This window comes from Rhinatrema bivittatum, chromosome 9 (assembly GCF_901001135.1).
Source record: "Rhinatrema bivittatum chromosome 9, aRhiBiv1.1, whole genome shotgun sequence".
NCBI classification, from domain to species: Eukaryota; Metazoa; Chordata; class Amphibia; order Gymnophiona; family Rhinatrematidae; genus Rhinatrema; species Rhinatrema bivittatum.
This window is the reverse complement of record NC_042623.1, coordinates 81242628-81258471: the sequence shown is the minus strand read 5'-3', so window position 1 is coordinate 81258471 and position 15844 is coordinate 81242628. Positions and strand designations below refer to the sequence as shown.

Genomic DNA, 15844 nt, shown 5'->3' with positions numbered 1-15844 from the left:
GTGTTATTCTTTCACTAAATTGCATTCCAACTACAACTCCAGCTGCTGTGTTTTGCATTAGCTGTGAAACTCGTAATAAATAGTTAGGTAATCCTAAATACAATGAGTTACAGTAATCTAATCTACTGAGGGCATGGGCTTTCCCTGATATACTAAGATCATCCTGTCTGATAAAACATTTGGACGGCCTTATCATCCACAGTTTATAAAAACTCACCCTGGCCACAGCTTTAATCTGTGGTTTTAAGACCCATTTTGCATCAAGACAGACCCATAAATGCGATTTCTAACCTTAACATCGAGTTAAATTTTCTGGCTACACTATCCTATTAAGCCATAAAAATGCATGGTTTTTTTTCAAATTCAGTATTCATATCAACTAGCCAATGATTTGTAGTGCTAAGTCAATCTGAGAGTAAATCCTGAGGAGTACTCCCATCAGCACCACAAGGTAAAAAGAATTGAATATAACCGGTATATATAGAGTAACAAATTCCTAATACGCTTGGTCTAAGTCAGCAGATAAAGTACACCCCATGTGGAACTCCTGAGCTGTCTGAAAGATGACACAGACCATGCTAAAGCTACATCACCAATTCCAGAAGAGATTCAAATACTATGCGAGATCATATCGAAGGTAGCTGCTTCATCCAGTTGAGCTAACACCCCAGAGACACCCTTATCAATCTTGCATTGGATTGCATCCAACAAAGAAAATCGAGGGTTTTTGTTCCATGAACCTTTCTAAAGCCAAATTGCTGTGGGTCCAAGATATTTTTCTCTTCTGAGTAATCCTCAAGCTTCATTAGTACCCATTTTTCAGTGAATTTACTGATGACAAATTTGATATAGGATGATAATTGGAAACTTTGGAATCAGATATGGACAAATTTTTCCATATTGTGCATATTATAACTCTTGTTAATAGATACTGCTCATGGTAGCCCTACTCAAACTTAAATCCTGGGAATTTGGTGTTGCTAGATTAAAATTATAAAAAAAATGTTCTACTTTTTAATTCTAGGGCATTTTAGAAGAAATTGAGTAGACTGGGTAGTAATCGGCAACTTTCCAAGAAGAACATTACAGCAGATGCTTTTAAGCATTATTGTTGTACTTTATGTATAATACATTTCTGCTTTGCACTTTTGGTTGTTGAAACCACTGTGGAAATGCTCTGGTCTGTCTATGGAAGTGTGGCAAAGTTGATTTGTTGTTCAGAAGATAAATAATTGAGCATGAGTGGATTGCAAGATGACCTTGTGATGGGAGGATGCCTGTGATGAGATGGTAGGGTGACTGTTTTGGTACTGTGTGGATTTGGGAGGAAATAGTCTGTTCCAGCCTTTAGCTCAGTGGTGTGTTTTTATAAATAACCCTCAGCCTCCATTCTTGAGGTCACGCTCAGAACACCACCATTAAAGCATCAGTACAGTTAGTCCTCAATTTAATCTTGTCACTGGTTTTAGACCATTTTAAAACTTCGAAATGAATGGTATTCAGAAGCCAGAGTTAAGTGTATTTTGCAAAAAGTTAAGTGAAGTCTTTACCACATGTCTGCAAGCACCCTTAAATTATAAAATAATTTGCTTCTTTCTGTTCCCTTCCACCAGCTGAAAATGAAATATTTATCATAAAATGTTCTTTCTGACTTAAATATATTGGGTCTGATTCAAAATGCCTTCCCTGGTCACATTTCTCTCACATACCCAGGACAAAGGATTGAATAGACTGCAATAAAAGCAGCCATAGAGTTTAAGTAACTACATTAGCAACCCAACTGCACACAATATGCAACAATAAATCCATTCATAAACAGTACATTTCAAGTTGAACACTGATGGATCTGAACTGTTCAAGCTAGTGAAAGCACATTTCAACAGGCAATATTCAAGGCTACTTCTAGTTTATAAAATATAGATTATTAAGTAGCTTTGACATTGCTCATGGATCTTTGTTTTCAGTTTCCTTCTCAGTATTGCTTCATCTGTCTTCCAGAGTTGCACGCATCACTGAAAGTTCATTTATTGAGTTTATTTTCATAGTGTCTGGTTCAAACTTTGGACTCTGGAGCATATTCTCTGTATACCAGAGATTTATACCCCTACAGTGACCTTCTGTATGGTGGATGTACACTGGGGCTCAGGGTTAAAATCCAGTCCAAACAATTTAGCTTTAAGAACCAATTAGGAGAACACATGTAGCACTCAGGTTTCCAAACCTCTATCTTTGGTAAATATTCTCTTTTTCTATCAGGGTTAGAAGAATTGCTACTTTGCTGTCTCCTCCTTTCTGAGGTTTTGCACGTTTCTTCTTGCACTTTTTTTGCACGCTTTAGCTGTGTGCGTGTTTGTGTGTGTAACAGAACAGAATTATACAACACAGTTGCTTGCTTTTCTCTTCTTAGTATGTTGAAAACTTTGTGGTGTTCCTAGAATTAGCAGTATTGTCTGGAACTGTGTAACTTTTTTTGTAATCAATCCTCTTCTGAAGAGGACTAATTTAGCGGCTGTGTGTTCACCTCTCTTTCTCCCCGCAGCGGTGGACCTGCTTGAGAAGATGCTCGTCTTGGACAGCGACAAGAGGATAACGGCCTCGCATGCACTGTCACATGCCTATTTTGTGCAGTACCATGATCCCGATGATGAGCCTGAGGCAGAGTTATATGATGAGTCGATAGAGAATAAAGAGCGAACCATAGAAAAATGGAAAGGTAAGGAGCAATTGTCTCAGCCCTGCAAATGACTTGGCTTGAAGAGTTTATATCTGTTTTGCTCTGTCTCATTTGGTGCTTCCAAAAAGATCAGGAATATTTATGCAGCACTGAAAGGGCAATTAATAATTCAGCTAAAGGACTGCCAGCTGTTTGAAGGTTTTAATGATTTTTTTCATGGTAACAGCATGCATTTGAAATGCTTTGGATGTTTAGCCTGATCTTTGATGTATGTGTGCTGGGTGCTTCTACGTACATGGAAATGTTAAATGTCATGATGAAGTCCTGGCTGTTCTTGAACAGGTGTAAATGTCTGTGTTGTGCAATACCCATTCTTGCGTCTGTAGGGCACAAGAGGAAGCATGACATGGGCTGGCCTGGTCACTCAGAAGAGGAGCAGACAGCCGGAGTTTGATTCCCAGGTCAGGTCTTCTGCTCCTCAGGCCAGCTCTAGAGGCAGCATTCCCAGGTCCTGTGGAGCTCACTGATGATGACTAGCGGTGCATATTAGCTAGGTTCTGGAAGGGAATCTGGGATGAGGGCTGTCGCTGTGTGGCTAGGCTGATTTTGTTGCGGGAGAGGGTGCTTTTAGGCAGGGGGGAAAAGTCTGGGTAGTTGTGAATGAAGGCTTATAGCACTGTTGTAACAATAGAGGCTGTTTCCAATTGGCCTTTCAGTTGAAAGGAGTAGAAAGAACCGCTGGGCCCCCCAAAAAGTATCCATAAGATTGTAAGTGTATTTAGAGAAAACAATGGACCTTCCCTGTTTTAGTTGGCCTTTAAGAAAAAAAAGACTTGTTACTTAATCTGAAAACTTCCCTAACCTACATGTAATGTCGTAAAACCTGGGCATCTCCAATCCAGTGTAAGCAGACAACTTAGTTATATGTAATGTCCTGACATATGTTTGGAGTCTGCAAGGAGCCAGCAAATCATAAATCGCTGTTCAATTACTGCTTCCATTATTGTCTTTCTCAGTACTAAGCTTTACATCTAGAGTTGCCAACTGTCCCGATTTTTTTCAGGACTGTACAGATTTTTAGGATACTTTAGAGAAAAAAGAGAGAGGGTTAAAATGTTCAGAAATGTCCTAATTTTAGCCCTCCAGCTGCAGGTTAGCATCCGATCCTCCCTGCTTTTATATAATGTAGTGTGGGCTTTGGTGGCTACCCTATATTGAGTATGAATGGGGTACATTTATTATGGGTCACTTACATTCACTTAATCAGAGGCCTAAAAAATTTTACATAACAGTAGATTGGCCTCTGGGCTGGTAAAAGCAAACTACTTTTCAGAGCAAAGAAGTTCAAAACCTAGTGCTCAAGATATGAGGCTCCAAAGGGGTAGATTCAGGAGAACCATCAGAAAACATTTCTTCACAGAAAGGGTGGTTGATATATGAAACCTTCCAGTGGAGGTGATTGAGTGAGGTAAAAAAAACAAACCACAGTAACAGTTAAAGATGGCAAGGGACACACATAGAGGATCATTGTTTACAATGAAGTGAGGGGTAATTCAGAAATTATTGGGATGTCGATATTCAAAAGCTATTTAGATGGATAACTGAAAAGTGGCTAAACCAGCAGTTATGTTTTGGTATAGATGTGAACCCTGGGTCCAGATGAGAGGTCTCCGCCCACAGGGAAGTGCCCAGTGGGCCTCACCGTCGATGGGCGTGGTCTCAGCGACGTAGGACACAGCTGTAAGATAGACTTTATTATGAAGGAAGGAAAAGCAACCCCACAGAGCGGGGACTGCAAATAAGTACAGTTCTGAGCATTGAGAAGATCCGGTAGTGGCCCGCAGAGCGGGGTATGCCAGAAGATCCCTTCAGTTGAGTAGATATTACCTCAGAAGTGCAGATCCGGTAGTGGCCCGCAGAGCGGGGTACGCTGATGATGACTGTACTGGAGATGATGATGAGCCAGTCTGAGGTATAGGAATCCAGAAGTGGATCTTGTAGTTGGTATGGCAATACCCTGTGGCACAGGGTGTACTGGAACAACTTCTACTGAAGAGGGACGGTAGTGGCCCGAGGCACGGGGTACACCGCAGAGAAACTTCAGTAAAGCTGGTATCGCTGAAGTCTGTAGAAAGGTACTCACAGTGGAAGTTCCAGGAGAGTGAGGTCAGGTCATAATCCAAGGTAGGAAGGCCCTCCGAGGAGCGGATAGCCAGGAACGCAGAAGGGCCCCTGAGGAGCGGGTACCCAGAGCATCCACACACCACAAACAAGTCTGGAATAGGAAGTCCAAGAATGGAGCAGATTCAGCAACGAGGAAATTCCTTGCTAACTCGTAGAAGCAGAGGGCCGGTCAGCTTAAGTACAGCAGCGAGTTGACGTCATTGGGAGGGGACGCCCCTGAGGTTCCCGCCATGATGTGTACAAAGGAGGCCCTTGAACACACGCTCCTTAGGTGATTCCGGAAACAAGATGGCGGTCGGCAGCACCCACGCCGTCCTGGGGATGCCGAGAAGGTCGGCGTTGATTAGCAGAGGCCGCCATTCTTCCTAGGATTGAAAGTCAGGGAAAAAGGAGGTGAGCATGAGAGGTCGCAGCTGTTTGCGATCAATGGGCGTAACACCAGCATATTTAAAGACTTATCCAACTGAATTCTAGCTGGATAACTCTTTATCAGGCTAGAATTTAGCTGGATAACTCGGGGGCATTCCAGGGGCAAGCGAGAGGCGTTTTTGGAAGGGGCGGAGTTAGCTGCATAAGTTAACCGGCTAACCCTGATATTCAAAGTTAGTTGGTTAACTTATGCAGCTAACTCTGATCGTGCTAAACCTATGTGGCTAACTTTCAGAAAGCCAGATATATTCAGTGGCACAACCACGCTACTGAATATACCCTGCTAGTTAGCTGGATACATTTATTCGGCTAACTAGCCGAGCCGCTCAGCGGCTAATTATTGCCCCCCCCCCCCAAAACCCGGATTATATGGCACTCTAGCAAGAAGTAAACTGGGCAATCTAGATGTGTCCTTATCTTCTATTATATTTTCTGTTTCTATGCTTTTCTAATGTTGAAGCATGGCAAGGAAAGTCACATGTGTGTAAACTCCATCAGCAAAAATATTAAGCAGTTTCTCCAAATGTTAAGAAAATTGATGGCTGAAAGGTGGCAACCCTAGCTACATCCCAGCTTTAGTTTCCTTCAGCCATGCTGATTGTTCTGGCACACATACCTACTCATTATTAACATGAACATTAGGTTGCTCACCCTTCTCTCCTCAGACTATAATTTCATTTTTGCTTAGATCTCCGGAGACTAGCTCTCAAACCAGAGGGGTGTTGCAACTGATTCTTATCCTCCGGCAACCGAGGGACTGGAGATTGCCCCACTTACTGGCCAATTTCTCCAACTCACTCTCAAACAGGAGCAAGCCTCTAAAAGGCATTTTCATAAGTTTAGCTTTGGAGGCTGCGTCTGTTGACCTATTTCGCAACCATAGTTGATGCCTGGCCACCACCACCAAAGCCACTCCTCTGGCCGAGGTACTGACCAAATCGCAGTCTGCATCTGCTAAAAAGGTGCAGTGGGTTCCATAATTGCTCTGGAATTCACTCCAGAATCATCAACTTCCTGAGAGAGAAGCAGACAGGATTGTGCCACTAGGGTGCAACAGGAAGTTATCTGTATAGTTATCGCTACTGCTTCAAAGGCTTGCTTAAGGATTGCCTTAATCTTCCTATCATGCACATCCTTCAAGGCTGCTCCTTCCTCCACAGGGATAGTCGTCCGCTTAGAGACGACACAGACCAGCGCATCCATTTTAGGAAAACGCAAACGCTCCCTTGCCACTGGATCCAGGGGGTAAAGGCCTTCCAATGTCCGACCCCCTTTGAAATTTGCCTCTGGGACGCCCCATTCAAGATCAAACAATTCCTGAATGGCATCCATAACAGGGAAAAAAACAAGAGGCTTTATGCAAGGAAACCAAAATAGGATTCTTCTTTGGCTCAGACATGGAATCTGCCCCAGGAACACTCAGCATCTTTAATGTCTGAGAAATCAGGGCCGGCAGTTCATGTTTATGAAAAAAATGCAACATGGTTCGATACAATTCCAGTCCCAGAGGAATTTCCCCAACTGCACGTATTAAAGAAAATTAGACCCCCTCCTACACACACATGACTTCCGCACTGTTCTACAAACCCTAATCTTCGCTAAAATTGACTACTGTAATTCCCTCCTCTTAGGCCTCCCCTCCTCCACCATCAAACCCCTTCAATTATTACAGAATGCCACCGCCAGAATCCTAACCAACACCCGTAGAAAAGAGCACATCACACCCAATCTCAGAGACCTCCACTGGCTCCCGATCTCCTCTAGAATCCTCTACAAAACCCTCTCACTTACACACAAAACATTACACAACCAAAACATCACCTGGCTAAACAACGCATTCCACTTCAACTCTTCTAACAGACCAACCAGATCCGCCTATAAAGGTACCCTTCACATTCCCTCTCCCAAAACCACACACTGGTCGTCCACTAGAGACAGAGCACTCTCAATAGCAGGACCCATCAACTGGAACTCTATGCCACCCGACCTACGCATGGAAACATGCACACACAAATTCAAAAAAAATTTGAAAACATGGCTCTTCGAGCAAGCCTACACATAACCCACACTTTTTCCCCTTGGCACCATCTCGCTACATAACTTTGACTAGAGCTTCAATTATATAACATATATATATTTATAAGTTTTCAAGTCCACTATATAAACATCTTGTACCGACCCAGACCATATCCTGCAATGTGTACATAGTTCTTATATTTATATTTTTATATTTATATTCATTTCTTTCTACATATATAGTTTTCCCTCAACACCTTATACCCTCTACATACCATGTTCGTATCCCCACCGTTTAACATACCATGTAACCAAATCATTCCATGTATTTTCTCTATCATGTTATCTGTAAACCGATATGATGTGCAAACGGCTATCGGTATATAAAAACCTTTAAATAAATAAATAAATAATAAATAAATAAATCTTCCAGGGAATCAAGATCTGCCTCATCATCAGAGCCATCCGGGTTCTTGTTGGGAATACCCACAGTGAACCGAGGCGTGTTCCAGTGCTTAAACATAGGACTGGAAGAGGGAGGGGCCAACCTGACAGGATTGGGTGAAGCTGAGGACTGTACCTGAAGAAAGGATTGCAAACCCTGAAAAAACTCCATCCAAGGAAAAGCAGCCGGATCTAGGACAAACCCAGAAGGAACTGGAGCGGGGCCCACTGAACTGCCATCCCCTGCCAAGGAACCAGTCAAGGGAGTTCCAGACAGATCCTTAACCAGACTATCATCAGGCTGGGAAGATCCAGGCATAGTGAAATCAGAGGAAGACAACTCTCCCTGAGCCTCTAAACAGCGCAGACACATGTTAAGAGGTCACGTCAGGCTGAGATGCCCAAATATGACAGGCAACACAGAGAGAAAGGCGCTTGGATTTCTTGCTGATCGGTGCCATCAATGTACAGCCAACTTAGAATGTGCGTCCAGCCAGCTCGCTCTGAAAAATTGCAAGCATACACAATTTAGGAGCACCAATAGTAAGCGCTGCACACACACACACACAAACTGTGCGCCAAAATCTGGGCGCACCACCAAGCTTAAAAACTTGTGCGCACAAAAGTCGAGCCCAAAACTGTCATAATAGCTCTGTATCGCTCCATGGTGAGACCACACCTTGAATACTGTGTACAATTCTGGTCACCGCATCTCAAGATATAGTTGTGATGGAGAAGGTACAGAGAAGGGCAACCAAAATGATAAAGGGAATGGAACAGCTCCCCTAGGAGGAAAGCCTGAAGAGGTTAGGGCTGTTTAGCTTGGAGAAGAGACAGCTGAGGGGGGATATGATAGAGGTCTTTAAGATCATAAGAGGTCTTGAACGAGTAGATGTGAATCGGTTATTTACACTTTCGGATAATAGGACTAGGGGGCATTCCATGAAGTTAGCAAGTAGCACATTTAAGACTAATTGGAGAAAATTATTTTTCACTCATCGCACAATTAAGCTCTGGAATTTGTTGCCAGAGCATGTGGTTAGTGCAGTTAGTGTAGCTGGGTTCAAAAAAGGTTTGGATAAGTTCTTGGAGGAGAAGTCCATTAATGGCTATTAATCAAGTTTATTTAGGGAATAGCCACTGCTATTAATTGTATCAGTAGCATGGGATCTTCTTGGTGTTTGGGTAATTGCCAGGTTCTTGTGGCCTGGTTTGGCCTCTGTTGGAAACAGGATGCTGGGCTTGATGGACCCTTGGTCTGACCCAGCATGGCAATTTCTTGTGCTCTTATGGGTGCACAGAGTGTGCACAGAGCCAGACGTGCTGTACACACAGATGTTCGCTAGAGGGTAGTAAAGCACACACAGAAGCGTGCAAAAATGCCGCCACAGCTTACCACATGGTGCGCAAGAAAAAAGCCTTACTATGGGGCCTAGCCCACTGGGGCCGCTCAACCTGTCAGGCTGCCCAGTTCCCCTAACCCAAATGGGAGCAGGAATGAACGTCGGAATGGCGTGCTAAGCACGGAGACCAGAGGAAGTTCTGACAACCCCTCTACAATGTTTCTGCCGTCACTAAATTCTTAAATATATTTGTTTATTTATTTATTTTTAACTTTTTTATACCGACGTTCCTGTAAAAAATACAAATCACACCGGTTTACACTGAAACTTAATGCCGCATGGACGTGTTACAAGGAACAGGGAATACAAATAACTGGGGTACAAGAACTTAAATCTGCAACTTTAGATACAACCTGGGAGAGTATATAATTCTCAATAAATATGCAAAAAACACAATTAATAAAGTATCAGATCAGAAGAAGTAAATGGGTGGATGATAACTTCCAGGTGCCATTGAAACTTAGATAGAAGTCTGAATCGGAAAGCATTCTTAGACAGAAATCCAGCTCTGAAGGAACTGAAAAAATCAAATGGGAATTATTCTTATAAGGGTGAGCTCGACTGAGTTTCAACTCTAGGTAGGAACAGTGACGACATAATAAAAGGAACATGATAAAGGCATGTTAAAATGAAAGGATCAGACATTCGTGAAAAAGAGCAAGTGTCATAATTCGGGAAATGCTAACTTATCTGAGCTCAGCTCTTACTGGCTGAGTATAGAAACAGTCTCAGGCTGCGGCGGAAGAGGGCATTTGCAGTCATCACCATGCTCGGCCTCTTGCACCCACTGTCTTTAAGCTGTACAATCAGCTAAGTCCACGCTGGGAAACCCAGTTATTGGATCATGGTACACATCTGAGAGACCACAGAAATCACCTCAGGAATTCTTAACTGAGGGAAGGACCATCTGGTATCGCCACAAGAGAGCGGAATTTTTCTTTTTCTAATTTGAAATTCTCCCTTCAAAATCTGAAGCAATCCTCATAGTGAGATGCACATCCACCATCTGCTGGAGATGGAGAATACTGGCAGGCTGGGGTCACTGCAGTTCTATATATACTGTGATGTCCGTGTAATCCGTCTCCATCTTCTGGCAGGGGAGCATAACCCACTGGTCCTGAGTCCATCTGTCTACACGCTTGGAAACTATCTTTTTCAGGGACTATTCCAGGTTTAAGGAATAGTCTCCCTTTGGATTTAGGAGACAAAATGGATTTGAAGCATTCCAGGAAAAAATTGAAAATGTGGCTCATGTCTGCGGCTTCTAATATGTAACATCTACAACCGATTTTGGCAGAGAAACAAACAAATATTTAGTATATTGTACTGTTGACGATTTTAATGTACTAAAGTTCTGTACATCGCTTTGGGTGATTTTTTTAATCAGTAATGCGATAAACAAATGTTTTTAAATAACATAAAATCTGTGGCAGAAACCGGGGGTTCTGACTGTAGCCAGCACAGACCAGCGTCTGATCATGTTTGTTTACACTGGATTAGAGATTAGTTTCAATTTAATTAGCTTTTCTTTTTAACTCTATTTAGTAAATGCCATGATCCAAATATGGGGTACAGCTATCGGGTGTGTTGGAAAGTGTCACAACACGGTCCAACAAATTCTTTATGTAATATAGAAATCATCTGGGGAAAATTCGACAAGTTGACGTTACAGTTTCTAGCTTCTAGATCATTCCAGAGTGGCTTCCTAACCATATTTTATGTAATTAATTAACTGGCTTCAAATTTTCGAGCCAGTTTTCCAGAACAAGAAAATACAATTAAGATGATAAATACTGAACTGTGTGCACAGTATGCGCTTTTGTTGCTAAAATGCTAGCTATGCTAAAAGGCTTCACTGCAAACCCAGGGGTGCCTGTGTTCCTGGCTGGCTGGAGTACAAGGCTGTGCTCAGAATGCACTTTTACATCATGGCTAAGCTTTGGAAAGACCAACTTAATACCAAAACCAGTTCTCCCCCACCCTAACACACAAGTGGAGCAAGCTGCCAAATAGGGCTGTTATAAATGGCTGCCTCCCCTAGAGAGAGAGAGAGAGCAGCTTTTGTTACTGTTGAGGTTGACTTTGCAAAGCTCAGCATCTTGTAAACGTGCATTGAGAGCGTACCTTCACTTCTTGATCCTTTATAGACCAAATTATGCACAGTGTCAGCCAGGCAGTCGGCTCTTTCTTGCAAATACCCTAACACCAAGGGGTAGGTGGCTTCTCCATCTCTCCCCTACTCTTGAGGGCTGGGGCAGTTATCACAGCCCCTTACAAAGCTAGCCCCCTGAGTGTGAGGCTTGTCATCTGCTCCTCTGCATCCTTGTCGGTGTCAGGATAATTCCAAGTCCCCCAAAATATCGGAATTAAAAGCAAATACGGATTGATGTTTTAATGAACACATGCCTGCTTACCCTTCAAATATTGGGTGCTTTAGGCAAGCATTGTTTGAAAATGTAAGTGTTTGGAGAAAATACATCTGATGCAAGTAAATCTCTAATTTAGAAATAAAATGATCTCCCATGTTATCAGCCTTCCAGAGACTTTGTACTGGAAAAGAATTGTCTTCTGCATGGGCTATAATCAGGTGCTGCTGGGTACCATTATTTAAAACTATCTTGTCTCTAATTTTTATAATTCAACTGCCATCTGAAAGAGCCATTTTATTGACTGATGGTGATTTTGGACCAGATGAGTTCTCCAATTTTGTGTGTTCCTTGTAGGGGAGGGAGATGGAGTGCACAATGCATCTGGCTTTACTTAATTTTCAGCCTTTGGAGCCTCTGCTAAGAGGGAATTTAAACAAGAAGTTCCCCCCAGAGCTCATCTAGCCTATTGTCCAGGAGGCATGTCTCCACATAGGTGTAAATTACGTTAAAAAAAACCCCCAAAAACCTCCTACCCTGCTCAGAATCCTCGTTATCTCCCTGACGTGTCCTCAAACCTTTGTGTCACTAGAACCCTTAGAAAGGTTTTAGGGACACACACATACAAGGAGATCTTCAAAGCTTTCTTTTCCTGCAGAAAATAGGTTAAAAACTACCTAACTTGGTTGAAGCAGCTTTGTATGGAGATCTGCTAGGAAATAAAGCAAACCTGTACTGCTAGCAAACCAGACCTGTGGCAACAGTGTTTAAATGCAATGATCAATCAAGCAAGGGCTTAATTTAAGAAGAAGGTAATCGGGCGGAGAGAATTCAGTGCATGGCAGATCACACTGGCCTGACAGGAAAACCATACAAAACTGGTCCAAACAAGCAAGACACTTCTAGAGAGGTGATGTCATGTAGTAACTTGGTAGCGCCTTCCGCTCTCATTTGGTTTTGGACCTGCCATTTTATCAAGGCTTTACCTTTGTTGCCTCAACAAATCTAGAGAATGCTTTGGTAGGCAGCCCTTACAGATTTGTGTGATCTTGATATGTTGTGAAGAGTCATTTCTCCATGGTTGCTTGACCACAAACCATGACGCACTGAGCAATCACCGAATCAAAAGTGTGATTTCCATCCCATGAGTGAATTTCAGATTTCACGTATTAAGCACTTACAGTCAATAGTGCAGTCTGTTTAGAAGTTATATCTACAGAGATCCAAAAATTCCTCCAAGACTTACTTTTCAGGCAGAAATGCCCTTGCTATGTACCTCCCTGACCTCCACCCCACAAAAAAATTCTCTCTCTCCTTCCTCGCCCCCTGTTGCCTAGCTTCTCCTGCAGTTCTGTACTTCTCGCTGCCACCAATGGTGGAAGGTTTCCCGATGGCCCTGCAAAATCGCTGCTGTTTCTCAAACAAACCCTTACCCAGGCCAAAACTGCTGCTCCCTCTCTCAGGCAGAAAACATGTGGCCTCCCGTACCAGTCAGGCCAAAGATGCTGCTTCCACCTTCTAGCCCCCTCCAAAACTGTTTGCCAGCCAGGAAAATCTACTCACTTGACACCCTGTCTATAAATAACCCCTTATCAATAGATTCTACCTTGAGCCCATAGAAACAGAAATGACAGCAGAAGAAGACCAATAGGCCCATCCAGTCTGCCCAGCAAGCTTTCTCACTTATTTTCTCATACTTATCCGTTACTCCGACCGCTGAGTTCAGGGCCCTTATTGGTAACTTTTTTGATTCTAGTTTCCTTCCACCCCCGCCATTGATGCAGAGAGCAGTGTTGGAGCTGCATCAAAGTGAAGTATAAGGCTTAATGTTTGAGGGTAGTAACCGTCGTATCGAGCAAGTTACCCCGATGTCTGTATACTCATACTGCTCAGATCAATGCCTTGTTAGATGTTGTCTGGATGTAAATCCTATTTCTTCATTCCCCCCATCAGCTCAATCTAATGTTGAGTTCTCCTCTTTGAAGAGACGATGATAAGATTAGAAATCTGTTTTTGATAAATGCCATTAGTGTGTATACTTTTGTACTTACCATATTGCTGATAATTTTAAGGCCTGATTCACTAAGCTTCCCCCCCCCCCCCCCCCCCGAAAGACACAGAAGAGAAGGAAGCCTTTGTGAATCAGACCCTTAGTATCCGTCCACTACAGCCTTTGAAATCATTCCAACATTCTGTCCATGCCAACAGATTATCAACAAGTGTATAGTTCCTTGCTTCATTTGGAGCCAGCAGGATCTCTGTCCTCTATCTCAATGCTAGCACACTGACTGGCAGTCTTGTAATTTTGGCTCTGCCTGCCAAAGAGTTAAATGCATTGGTCAGTTATCTGCTTATTTCCAGCTATGCTAATGTTTTTAAAGCCCCTCCTTTCTTCTGGATTGTCTTATCTCCTCTGTCCCCTACTTGTCAACATGTTTTTCAACCTGATAACTTTTTTCTCTTTGCAGGTCATCAGTGGGTGTGTTGATTAGCCTTGATCCTGATCCCCACTGGGTAGCACACCAGTCTCTTAACAGCAAACACTTGAAAGTTTAAAGGATAGCTCTCTTTCTCTCTCTCTCTCTTTTATATATATATATATATATATATATATATATATATATATATATATATATATACACACATCATATGTGTGTGTGCTTTCCTATATTTTCAGAGAAGGGTTATAGCTCAGCGAGGCAGCTGTTAAAGATCAATAGACCATGGCGCATAACATGTTTGGAAATATTACAAATTTCAGCTACTGAGCATTTGAATATTGGTTCTTGCATTTAAAATCTATCTTATTATCTTATTATTTTTTCAGTCTTTAGCCATCTACTTCTTAAATGTTATAAATCAACCTTCAGGTACTTAACACCTCTTTACCTTTATTTATTATTGTTTGTTTGTTTTTTTTTTGTTTTTTAGAGCTTACTTATGAAGAAATAATTAGCTTTAAGCCACCTGATTTTAAAGTGGATACCCTGGAAATAGAACAGTGATCACAGCAGAGCTGTGCCCTGCTGCACCGTGTCCCCATCGCAGCATCGCCACCGGACCAGTATTCCCAAAACCTCCATTTTGATGCTCGCAATTGCCGAGAAGACACGGAGAAACGGTTAAATGATCCCCTCACGCTGCAGCTCTTTGTTTCTTGCTCTTGTGCCATGAATGTAATCACAGGAACATACGAGATGATCATGAACGGGATCCATGCCGACAGAATGCACCGAGCATCTCGTTTTCTATTTGTCACGGCGATGAAATCGAGGCTGCTGTTTTGAAAAAAAAAAAAGTACTATTTGAAGCATGAATGCTGAAGCTCCATACAAGGGATTAACTCATTTTCTGGCATTCCTCCTTTATCTTGTCTGTTTTTATTTCTAGCTAGTGCCTTTGAGGGAGCATGGCGGTAAGGTAGAATTAAACGCACAAATCAAATATAAAAACTGGCGCAGCAGTGTCTGTACGCTGAATGTCTCCTGAACGGTTTTGTGTGCAACACTATCGTCAGTTGGAAGCCAATAAAAATCTGTCTCCTGAAGCTTTTTTGTTTTATTTTTTTTATCCTTTCTCATATCAGTTACTCTTCAGATTTATTCACTGATGGTGGATCACGTGCCCAATCAAGGACTTTCTCATATGTGTATGTTAGCATATACACAAACTCTATCCTTGCTAATATTACTATGCCCTAGTGATTGTGCTGCAAGAATTAAATTCACAGACAAAAAATGGGTTGGTTGTAAATGGAATCAGTGAAGTTGTAAGGACATGAAAATGAAACAGAATGTACACCAGGACAGATTATTATTAGAGTTAAAGCAGTAGTGTTTGCAAAATCTCTTTCTATATTTCCTAGGTTCTGTGATGCAGAGGTTTGCAAGCCCATCCTGGAGTAGCACCTGTCAGCCTAGTTGTCAGCCATGGGATAGACGGGCATACAATCTCATGTATGTTCATTGTGAATATCCCGAAAACCAGACTTGCTTAGTGGTACTCCAGAACTGGCTTGAGAAACACTGCTGTAATGAGCAGCGTAGGCTTCGTTATTTGGCCTTGTCAGGGGCTAAACCAGAAGTGGGATGCTCAGCCCAGAGGAAGGTCAGGCAGCTACATTCCTTCAGGGCTGCTCAGTCAGGAAGAGGAGGTGGGCTGTAGTGCCCTGGCGCACCCTCCGAGCATATTCGCTCCTGCAACAATATTTAAAAGGAGGTGCTTTCATGCCAAAGTTTCTCTCTGCACATGGGGTGGCCTGGGGGCGGGGAGCAAGGACCTGAGCCACCGGAGGAGGTGCAGTTGTCCAGAGTCTGGTTCGAACCTCA

General features: G+C 42.6%; 1 protein-coding gene across 1 annotated transcript in view; it reads left to right on the top strand.

Moving 5' to 3' along the window:
* MAPK11 (mitogen-activated protein kinase 11) overlaps window positions 1-15061 on the top strand; it is a 48308-nt gene extending 33247 nt beyond the window's left edge. The window contains exons 11-12 of the mRNA XM_029616571.1: window positions 2540-2713; window positions 14448-15061. Coding sequence (XP_029472431.1) covers window positions 2540-2713; window positions 14448-14521 — 248 coding nt within the window. The 3' untranslated portion in view covers window positions 14522-15061. The remainder of the gene's footprint in view (window positions 1-2539; window positions 2714-14447) is intronic.
* The last annotated feature ends 783 nt before the right edge of the window (window positions 15062-15844 follow it).